Source organism: Alligator mississippiensis, chromosome 5, assembly GCF_030867095.1.
Source record: "Alligator mississippiensis isolate rAllMis1 chromosome 5, rAllMis1, whole genome shotgun sequence".
In the NCBI taxonomy this organism is placed as follows: Eukaryota; Metazoa; Chordata; order Crocodylia; family Alligatoridae; genus Alligator; species Alligator mississippiensis.
The window spans coordinates 46215812-46227361 of record NC_081828.1 but is presented as its reverse complement, the minus strand read 5'-3'; the positions used below and the strand labels follow the sequence as shown (position 1 = coordinate 46227361).

Below are 11550 nucleotides of genomic sequence, written 5' to 3'. Positions count from 1 at the left end.
TATGGGTACACCCCCACAAGTGGGAACTTGTGTTTCCCTGGGGACAAACTGCCCCAGGTCCTGAGGGCCTCCCAGGCTGCAGCCACAGTGATCTGGCAGCACAGAGCCTGGCTGGCAGCCAGAGCATGGCTCTGGAGCCAGAGCTGCAGTTTCCAGGGACACACACAGCCACCATGTGCACCACCCCACTTTAAGGCACGGGGTTTGACACTGGGATCTCCCTGTGTCAACCCTCAGCCCCCATGCTGCAAATTAGCAGCACAGGGCACACCTGTATGTGCAGCATGTATGGTATGTGGCACCACGGACAGGTGTGCAGCACCACATACTTCACATCTATGCTTGTCTGGATATGCCCCTATATTGCCAATCGATGAGCAGCTTGTCCATAATAATGGGGCTAGGCTCCAAAACACAGTGTGATGTTTCCTTATTATTAAGAAAAAGTACCCTTCTCCTACCTGGTTGCATAGATTACTGGAACAGTGAATCACACTTACTAGTCTGTAACCTCTATATTTTCCCAACACATGTCCAAAGTCTCAAAAGTCTGGATTTAGAGAGAGCAGTGAGAGGCAATGCCATTTGATTGATTCTTTTCTTGGTCACAGTCTCCAGCACTTATCTTTCCTGAATGCTTTTCTCCCTTCCTGTATTTCTGCCACCGGCATCTGTTTTAAGTAATGTGCTCCTGAACCTCCATCTGTTTAAAGTAATGTGCTCCTCAATTTTAATTTCAGGACCTTGCATTTGGACTGTTTATATGCCATGGTACTCAGGCAGCCATCAAGTGATAGACATAGTGTGCCATCTTCTGGCCACTCTCCTCTCAGCTATGTTACAAAGAATAATAAAGAAAAGCAGATGTGTGGAAGCAAGCCAGTGTCCTACATTCCCAAGCCCTACCACCTTCGCCACTCTTTTTTCATTGTATCTTTTACCAAAGAAATAGTCACACCTGAGACAAAGCAGATTAATTACACATATTCATCATAAACCTTTTTATTAAACACAATGAGATAGCGCACAGCACATATCAGATTGAAACAAAAATCAGCCATGGATGTGGAACCATAAATAAATTAAATATATAACTTATTTAAAAACAGACTGATAATTTAAAACCCCTTCTAAAAGCCAAACAGATTGCACTTGTTATATACAAAAATCATCTGATGCTTCCAGTTTATTTTTAAATAGTGCACAGATATCCTAAAAAGTGTACCTTGGAGTTTAAAAGATGGAGAGGCACATCCTCAGCTGGTATAAATGGCATTGGGGTTATTTAGACCAGCTGAGCTTTTGCCTTCAAAGTCACCCAAAACAACTTTTTACGCATGAAGAAATATTCCATAGTGGTTCTGTGATTTTTCAAAGAGCAGAGTTATACAAACAGAAGAAAGTGCACAAGAAATCAAGTATATATTTACATATATTACAATACCTAATCCCATAGGGATGAATTATTTCAGATCTATTTTGCTGAATCCAGAAATCATAGTATCTACTGTAATTAATAGCTTCATTTGTATTCTGATAAACAATTGTTTAAAGTTAGAATATAAAAAACTTTCTAGGATGTGCAGCAGAAATCCAAGGCTTTGACCATATTGTTATAGGCACATTTATCTACTGCAACACATTTACAGTAAATTGACTTCCACAATAGTCAGTGAACCAGATCAATGATTCACTGACAAAGCAATTCAATAAATATTTCCCATCCCAATTAGTTTGTTTTAAGGAATGTAATTTAGTTGTCTCTATGGGAGAGACAGCTGGGTATAATACACATTGTTCCCTCCACCCATGTATTTTGACATAGACTTTAGAAGTATTCAGCATCTCCCCTGGGGCACCAGCATATTTGATCTCTATCCTGAGACTGCATAGACAGCTCTTAGTTCCTGTAGCTGTACACTGACTAAGGTCTGCATAGTCTCTTCGTAAAAGGCCTGTGTTTTATCCATCGTTTGTTATCCAAAAGTATCAGATAACTGAGTACATTTAGTTGCAAATACAAGACAAATCATCCTGTCAACAAGATGCAGCAACCTCTGGCCCAGTTCCTGATTATGATGCAGTTCTGCTCCCTGAGGTGTTTTAAGGCACGAGTAGAGGTGGCTTCAGTTCCTGAAGAAATAAAAGAATCATGCCTTTTAAAATAGGAAGATTTAGGCACAGGTTTCTACTTTTCCATATTACAGACATAGAAACTACTACAAGTATCTTTAGGTCATGTGAACATCCACCCCTGAATCAATTACTTTATCCATTTCTAGTTATATTTATGTTCCCTACCACCACCACATATATGCTAGGAGTCCTAAGGTAGTAAGGGGCTAGTCCTGTTTCTGCAATTACACAAAAATTAAAGGCCTTGATAAAGCTCCTGGATTCTGTTTGTTTTAAAAAGTGAATTACACTATGAGAATAGATGTCCCACATATCTTACCTGGGTCACTTTAACTTATATGAGGTGAGCAGCACTTTGAAAGGTACCTTCTGAGCTGAGGCTCTGGCAGCTACTGTAATATAAAATAGAAAGGATTTTATAGGAAACTTTTCTACACAGCAATATGATTAGCAAAGAGTGAATGAATGCAATGGGTCTCATGTGTTTTTTGAGATATAACTTACCTGGAAGGAGTAAACTTCTTTGCTTTCCTGCGAAGCCGCTTTACAAGCCAAATAAGGAAGGATGCTGTAGACAGGAACGAAGCACTTGCTGCTGCTATTCCAACTGTGACATAACTAACCAATTCCTCAGGAACTCGGGGAGCTAGGATGTAAAAAGGAGTTTTTATGAAATCAAGAGGAATGCAGGTTCTCTGCAATATTTGCTATTCATCCCATTTCCATTCATTCCAGAGCTGCTTTGGGATTTTTCCTGTTAAGTGTGGGCCTATGCTGTACCCAAAAGCAGAAAGCTGAAAACTAACAATTGTCCTATTTGAGAGTGGATTAAAGATGGTGCCATTTGGAAGGATCACTCCAGCTTCTACCCTGGTATGACAAATGATACCATTCTTCTTTGCTGTCACTTTGTTATGGGCCTTTTACACCAGATTCTGACACCTTGACTGCCATTCAGCAAGTGTTTTTTTATTCTGTAAGTAATCCTACTGAAATTCATAAGCTTTACAATTTAGGTAAGGGTTAATGGGAGGAAAAGTATCAGTCTCTGAAATTTAGGGATAATAGATAGGATTTGGACAAGTGCTCAGCATTGGCCCACTTTTGCTTTCAGAGATCAACATTAAGCCAATGCTGAGCCTTTTTTAAATTAAAGGAAAATGTGAGTTTGGAAGTAGAGTTAGTTCATAATATTCTATTTGAACATTTTTTTTTATATAGGGAAGATTAGGTTTTTGACTAAACAATGCTCTATCAAAACATTCTCTGGTTTCTTTGACATTTTTCATTTATTTAAACAGAAAACCAAAAACCCAAAGTCAGATACTTTTCAGTGAAAGCCAAAAAAAAAATAAAAAAATCAGGTTTTGAGTTTTAATGTTTTAAAAATAAAATTCCAGTTATTTCCACCAAAGGTTTGATGAAAATTATTTATTGTTATCTTGTTAATGTCTAAATTTTCAGTGGAACAGGGGTTTTTTTCCTGACCAGCACACTGGATATGATAAAAGACGGACTTGTTCCATTCCAGTGTTCCTCGTGTTCTAATCTAGTTACAAAACTAAGGCATCTTCAAGTTTGCTAAACAAGCAAGAATACAACATACCTTCACATGTTGGCAGACTTGAAGTCCAGTTTCCTGAACCATCACATTCAAGAATATTAGAACCATTTAACAACCATCCCGCAGTACAGCTGAATTCACAGACTGTTCCATATGCAAAGTCACCAATAGGATGTGAACAATTCATGGAGACCTTCTCAGGCAGAATCAAGGTTTCACATTGTGCAACTGAAATACAAAAAACACATTTGAATAATTAATACAGTTTCTAACAGAAGTCCTGATATTTCAGGGATCTTCCTCTCTAAAATCTAACAGGGCTCAGGTATTTCAGAAAGAACTGATGAGCCTGTATTAGTCCTGCATTTAGCTAACTCAATTTCTGCATGTTTTGGAGTTAAAGATCTTTATAGGAATTGTTTGAGACCAAATTCAGAAGTGCTGCAAACTGCTTACAGACACCAATTTATACTAGCATCATACAAAGGGTTCAAGGTATAATGTTTCTTGCAGATATGCATGTGTGCATTATTTAATTATTTCTAAATGATAGTCCTACCTTCACACTTCGGGAAAGTCTGTGACCACTGTCCCTGTGCTGTGCACTGAATTTTGGATGATCCACTTAGTGCATATCCCTCCTCACATTGGAATTCACAGGTTGAGTTGTAAGGGAGTTCTGGATTAGGGTGACTGCAAATCACAATGCCTTTATCAGGCATATTTACTGCTTCACACTTCACAGCTGAAACATACAAAGATCACACCAGCAATTAGTTTTAATGCTATGCAAACATGTATGTAAATAATGAATGACATGTGTATTCTGAAGAGCAGTGGTGAAGAATGGTACCTTTGCATTCTGGCTGCTGTCCATCCCACTCTCCAGAAGCACGACACTGCAGCTTGTCTGAGCCACTCAACACAAACCCTTCCTCGCAGGCAAACTCACAGGTGGAATTCCACAATAAGCTTTCAGATGAGTGAGTGCAAGTCAGGGAACCATGAGTAGGAGCCTTCAATGCACCACACTTCACAGCTGAAAAATCACACAGAATATCATTGAAGTCAGTATGGAGCCAACAAAGAAAATTCCATTTTTTACTATGTTGCAGTAAAATGTACGTGGACTACAAATTGATCTTGGAGAGTTCCTCTATCACTTTGCATGTTCAGAAAACAACTGAGGGTAGTGGGGTCTGAATGTCTCAGGGGACAAGAAGTGGGGTTTTAAGGGGCTTTGGCATTTACACTGGGCAGCCAATATAGCACAATATATATATAAGATTTACAAAGATCTTTGAGAAATTATCTAAATTATGCCCCATTGCTGGTGCTGAGAAATGTCTAGAAGATCTTACTCTACAGCTACCTGCATTTCACTTCTGAGAGAGATGATCTCTCTGTGAGCTCTCTCTGAAGCATGTTACAATTTGAGTATTCCAGAAACAAGTTGTTACATGAATTAAAAAGGCTGGCATAACTCTTGTAACTAGCTGTATGGACTTACAGAGCTTTTTCACTTGACTACCCAGGAGTAACTTCTTAAACTCAAATGGACAGCAGTACAGGTATAGCATCATGCTTCTTGTGGCAATAGATTTCATAAGCATTGTTTCCACTCTCTGGGCCTTACATCCCCAGTCAATTAAATGGGGACAATAATATTAACCTGGTTTGCAAAGCATTTCTGATCTATGTATGAAAAGTGCTTTCCAAGTTGTAAGTATTATTACTATTATTATTATTGCTACTTTTACTACTTCATTATTTCTAAATAATAAAGGCCTACCTTCACACTTTGGGAACGGTTGTGACCACTGCCCCTCTGCTGTGCACTGAATTTTGGATGTTCCACTTAGTGCATAGCCCTCCTCGCAGTGGAACTCACAGGTCAAGCTGTACATGAGTTCTGGATCAAGTCGAGTACAACTGACAAAGCCTTTTTCAGGCACTTTTACTGCTTCACACTCCACAGCTGAAATGCAAAGAGACCACATCAGCAGTTAGTTTTAATGCTATGCAAAAATGTGTGTAAATAATGAGCAACCTGAATATTCTGAAGAGCAGTGGTGAAGAATGGTACCTTTGCATTCTGGCTGCTGTCCATCCCACTCTCCAGAAGTGCGACACTGCCGCTTGTCTGAGCCGCTCAACACAAACCCTTTCTCACAGGCAAACTCACAGGTGGAATTCCACACTAAGCTTTCAGACGGCTGAGTGCAGTTCAGGGAACCATGAGTAGGAGCCTTCAATGCACCACACTTCACAGCTGAAAAATCACATGGAATATCATTGAGATCACTGTGGAGCCAACTAAAATAAATGCTTTTTTCTATGTTGCAATAAAATGTACATGGACTGTAAATGAATCTTGAAGAGTTACTCTATTACTTTGTACATTCAGAAAATAACTAAGGGTGGTGGGGTCTGAATGTCTCGGGACAAGAAGGGGGATTTTAAGGGACTTCGGCTTTTACACTGGGCAGCCAATATACCATAATATATGTATAAGATCTACAATGATCTTTGAGAAATTATCTAAATTTTGCCCCATTGCTGGTGCTGAGAAATATCTAGGAAATCTTACCCTGCAGCTATCTGCATTTCACTTCTGAGAGAGATTCTCTCTCAGTGATCTCTCTCTGAAGCATACTATGATTTGGGTATTCCAGAAGCAAGTTGTTACATGAATTCAAAAGGCTGGTATAATGCTTGTAACTAGCTGAATGGACTTAAGTGAAACAACTCTGTAACCACAACTTTTTAAACTCAAATGGACAGCATTTGAGGTATAACATCATGCTTCTTGTGGAAATAGATTTCACGGGCATTGTTTCCACTCCCTGGGCTTTACTTCCCCAATAAATAAAATGGGGACAAGAATATTAACCTGGTTTGCAAAGCATTTGTGACCTATTTATGAAAAGCATTTCTAAGTTGTAAGAATTATTGCTATTATTGTTATTGCTGCTTGTCCTACTTGATTATTCTAAATAATAAAGGCTTACCTTCACACTTTGGAAATGGCGCTGACCATTGTCCTGGTGCTGTGCACTGAATTTTGGGTGAGCCACTTAGTGCATAGCCTTCCTCACAGTGGAACTCACAGGTTGAGTTGTAAGGGAGTTCTGGATTAGGATGGCTGCAAATCACAATGCCTTTATCAGGGATCTTTACTGCTTCACATGTCACAGCTGAAACACAGAGAAAGCACATCAGCAGTTAGTTTTAATGCTCTGTAAACATGTATGTAAATACTGAGTGACGTGTGTATTCTGAAGAGCAGTGGTGAAGAGTAGTACCTTTGCATTTTGGCTGCTGTCCATCCCACTCTCCAGAAGAGCGACACTGCCGCTTGTCTGAGCCCCTCAGCACAAACCCTTCTTCACAGGCAAACTCGCAGGTGGAATTCCACACTAAGCTTTCAGATGGTTGAGTGCAGTTGAGGGAACCATGACTAGGAGCCTTCAATGCACCACATTTCACAGCTGAAAAATCACATGGAATATCATTGAGGTCAGTTTGGAGCTAATTAAGAGAGGTGAGCTTTAGAAAATAACTCTATTGCCTTGCAGATTAAGAAAATGTTAACAGATCACATATTATGAGCATCTCACGGCCTCAAAAATGAGAGACCATTTTTTTTATTATATTATATCTAGGTTGCTAGTTCAACTTTTATCCAAGTTGGTTGTCAAAAGTTTTTTCCTGTTGATAACTGTTTGTTGACATATATTCAATGAGCTAATGTCCCTCATGCTACTTCCTAGTCTATAAATGCTTACATCACAAAAATACTGATACAACTGGCAGTGAATGGCCTTTATGTTGGCAGAAAATCAGGAGTAGGATGGGCTGCTAAGGTTCAATCACTTTGACATCAGTAAGGGTTGGAGAAAATATTCTCTTAAATAAATCTAGGTCAGGGCTGAGGCACTGATTGCATTTGTTGTACCTCTCTGGGGGCAAAAAGGGGCCTACCAGCTACAAATATGTCAACTATTCTAAATTCACCTTAAAATATAAAGCACTGAAGTCAATGGAGCTATGTCAGTATAAGCTAGCTAAGAATCTGGACCAGAGTTTCTTTAGAAGTTTACCTCTACATGTTGGCATGGGTGCAGACCATTTTCCAGAAGAGGTACACGATACTCCTTTCAATTCAGTTGATTCATAACCTTCTTCACACTGAACCTGGCAGTATGATTCATAGCTAAAGCTCACACCCTCCACTGCATGGATGCAACTCAAAGTCCCATGTTCAGGGGCTTTTAATGGGGCACAAGTCACAGCTACAATAGAAGAAAAGCAAGTGTATGATCAGCATCACTTTCTCAGTAGTAAGAGGAATAATCTAATTAGACTAAATGAACACTGGCTGACACATTCGTCTTCCTATTTGAAAAGCAGTGAAAATTAACCTTACCATGTTCACACTCTGGCCCAAAAAATGCAGGAGAACAGCTGCAGTTATGACTGTTAATGGTCTCAGTGCATTCACCATTGCCACTGCAGGAAGAGGGCTTGCAGGAAGCTGGAAGGAAATTCAACATATTATAAAATGATCTACCACATTTTCTAGTTAATATTTTCAGTTCTTCCTAATCCAAGAAAGAATACACCATGGTCAAGTTTGCATAGCAAGAGGGGGAGGGTTCTGCCATTTGAAATTGCTTTCTTACTGAGCAATTGCATTTCCAAAATCAAAATATCCTGCCAAACCTAGCTACTGACAAAAGTATTCCAGTGGCTGGAAATAGCCATGTCATAGACAGCTTAGTGACTTAAATCACAAAAAACCTTCTATGAGATTGTGAAGCACTCAGTATGCATGTGTGGCACAGAAGCCTTAATTCTGCAAACATTTAGCTCATGTTTAACTTTAAGTATGTGGGGGGTTCCACTGAACTCAATAGACCATTTACATACCTAAGTTAGGCATGTGCATATGGTTGTAGAATCAGGACCTAATATAGTCACAATATTTAATGTTGATGTATATAAGCTAGGTACTAAACCTTCACTTGTATTTTCACATATGTTCATAGGGACTGATTGCATATTGTACCTGCATAGCACAAGGCAACTTTCTTCTTCATACAACTTTCATCATTCCACTTGCCAAAGTCTACTTCTCTTTTGATGTAGATTTCAACACAGTCCTCGTCATTTTTTTTGTTGTTTGGTTCACCCGCAGCCCAGTTTGTAGCCTCATCTGTCAGTTGTTTATTTGTTCCTACCCAGGTCCATACACCATTATTTTTTCTGATTCCAATCCAATAATAACTTGGACTGAAGGGTAATGTTTCATTCAGGTAGTGAATTTCCTCCTTATTTTGAATGGCGACCAGGTTTGTATAGTGTTCTTTACACCAATTCTCAGCTTCACTGTAAGTCTTGTTTTCATCTGAATAATGATATGTCCAACAATCGCCTTCCTCCAGCATCATAAATCCTAGAAAGAAAAGATGCCAAGAAGTTGGTACTCTTCAATTTGAGCTTTCTAACTGGTGATCAGTGTCCACTTTTGTATCTTTTTACATCGTTGCATTTTATCAAAAGCATTAAAATTCCCCTTTTCAAAAGAACTAATAAGCAAAAAGTTAGCACCTAGGGTTGCAGTACATAGTATTGAGAGATTTTAAACAAAAATTACATGAGACAGAGTGAAAGGAATAGGAACAGCAGAGAAATCTTGGTAAAAAAACTTAAGGTGTCATTGTCAAAATGTCATTCCAAAACCAAGTAAAAATAATCATTTTGTACAGTGGGATCCGAAATTCACTCCCGCTTGGGCAGATTTTAATGCAAATAGAGAACAATATTTTTTCTAAAAAGAGAATATATCAACATCTAAATGGATTTTGCAGTCATGTACCAGTATATATTTGAGCTTTAGACAATGGTAGCAATTATTTTATACAAAGTTACATTACAGGCTTCCAAATAAATATACCAATATCTAAAATAGGGTTGGCAAGAATATGTCCAATCAGTGTTCACAGAGGATGGGTACCATACCTACCCATTCATAGCTACTTATTGCTTTGGTGGGGGAAAGGGAAACTTGCCATTATGCCTCATGTATTCAGCATGAATATGTCCTAATGCTAATTAACCCAGGTACTGAATCCCATTCTTCAGAGTTCAGAAGAAGCATCAGTGCCATTCCAGTCTAAAAGGTTTCCGACTTAGAGACACACTTGCTTACCATAGATGAGAACAGACAAGAACCCCAGGTAATTCATATTTCTGAGAATCTTTTCCTCACTTGGCTTAATGAAGAGATGTCTGCAAAAAACAAACAAGCAAAATTATAACACTGCCTTCCTACAACACAATAATGCCATAGAATATTATTGTCTGCAGAATCTTTTCTACACATTATTTTACAAATCTTTCTGTGGAATTAACTAGACTTTCCACTGGCACACCGTATTGTTTAAAGCAGATCTAAGTGTTGAGGCACACTGGATACTTAAGTAACCTGTGCAATATATCTGTATAAAGCCACTTTTGTGAAATGAAATAAAATAGAAATATTTTAAAGCCCGTTATACTTACCAAGTGTAGCTGAGATTCCCTAGTGCTATGTGGCAGCTTGCTAAAGATGCTTCTTGGAGATGGTTTTCCCTCACTAAGTCACGCTAGCTGTTCTTGTGATAAGACTCAGCGGGCTGAGTCAGTTCAGTGTGTTCCTTCTGCCTTCAGCTCTCCTTTTATTTCTGTCAACCAGAAATGACGCGTCTAAGAGGATGTCTCTAAAAGGAAAGTGAGGAAATTCCCAGAGAAAGGAAACTTCCCAGGAATACCCCTGATTCAGAAACTCGTAAATACATGCCCATCTGCCTTCTCAACTCAGATACACACCCAGGCTGTTAAACATTTGTCAAACTCTTAACTCAGTTAAAGGAGACAAGAACATAATTCCAGGATATCAACAGAAAATAAACAGTGGGGCTCAATGTAGTCTTAAAAATGTGAATGAATAGATGCCAGACTTTCTTGAGCTGTATTTGTTTTGCTTGTTTGCTATAGCCATCATCTTTATAGTAGTCAGTTGTGCCTTATCTTCCAGAAATGTAATGGGAAGTATGACATTTACTGACCTCCTTAGATACCATGCTGTTGGGCATAGCATAAGAATCATAATAGAGGATTATCCTACTAAAAAACAAAATCTTCTTTTTTTTAAGGTCTAGAGACTTTTAAAATGAATGGCAGGGATATTTGTTCCAGTTAAGGGAGTTAGATGTAGAACCCATTAATTTAAAATGCAAATTGTGTCAAAATCCCCTTGGAAGTTGAGAGAATCTTAAAATCATCCTCCTTGTCATTAAAAAAAAATATATTAATTATTTCACCATTATTATCTCACTCTTCTGGGAGCCACAGTTGTACATTTTTTGAACAACATATTTCCCATTGGAAGATATAATTCCTCAAAACTAAGGCTATTCATGGAATACCTATCAGTTATTTTGATAAAAAGGGTTTTTATCAGATGAACCACAACACTTATTCTTTGAGCAGAGAATTAATTCGCTAAGAATTTGTGTATAAAGCCATTAATTCACTTTTGAACAATACTCATTTTAACACACGCTCTCTGAAAAACGACAGTTTGGTGTTTCACTCCCCGAGGCATCTTATAAAATTCCAGCTTCAGACACAATGATGATAGATGTTTCAGCAATGTCAATATATCACACAGATTAGGTAGATAGATATATTGGCTTATGCTAAAGCAGAAAGAGTAAAATGTTGAAGTAATAGCTATGATTTGGTTATTAGCCCCAAATCACCATCTTTAAATCTGACAGAGAAAATAAAGATTCAATGAAAAT

The 11550-nt window shown here is 38.4% G+C and overlaps 1 protein-coding gene across 1 annotated transcript; it reads right to left on the bottom strand.

The window, feature by feature from the left end:
• Positions 1–986: 986 nt before the first annotated feature.
• Positions 987–10395, bottom strand: SELE (selectin E). The gene is made up of 15 exons (XM_006272925.4): positions 10268–10395; positions 9915–9994; positions 8772–9158; positions 8130–8237; positions 7804–7995; positions 7006–7191; positions 6712–6897; positions 5787–5972; positions 5493–5678; positions 4554–4739; positions 4260–4445; positions 3743–3928; positions 2641–2782; positions 2456–2528; positions 987–2133 (listed from the first exon to the last, which is right to left on the bottom strand). The coding sequence occupies exons 2-14, from the start codon at positions 9949–9951 to the stop codon at positions 2471–2473; spliced, it is 2226 nt and encodes a 741-aa protein (XP_006272987.1). The 5' UTR covers positions 9952–9994; positions 10268–10395; the 3' UTR covers positions 987–2133; positions 2456–2470.
• Positions 10396–11550: the final 1155 nt, after the last annotated feature.

Coding starts and splice junctions, on each gene's coding strand:
- SELE (XM_006272925.4), bottom strand. CDS start 9,951: ATGAATTACCTGGGGTTCTTGTCTGTTCTCATCTATG. Junction 7,192..7,803: donor ACCCATGCCAACATGTAGAG/GTAAACTTCTAA, acceptor GTGATTTTTCAG/CTGTGAAATGTGGTGCATTG. Junction 4,740..5,492: donor ACCGTTCCCAAAGTGTGAAG/GTAGGCCTTTAT, acceptor GTGATTTTTCAG/CTGTGAAGTGTGGTGCATTG.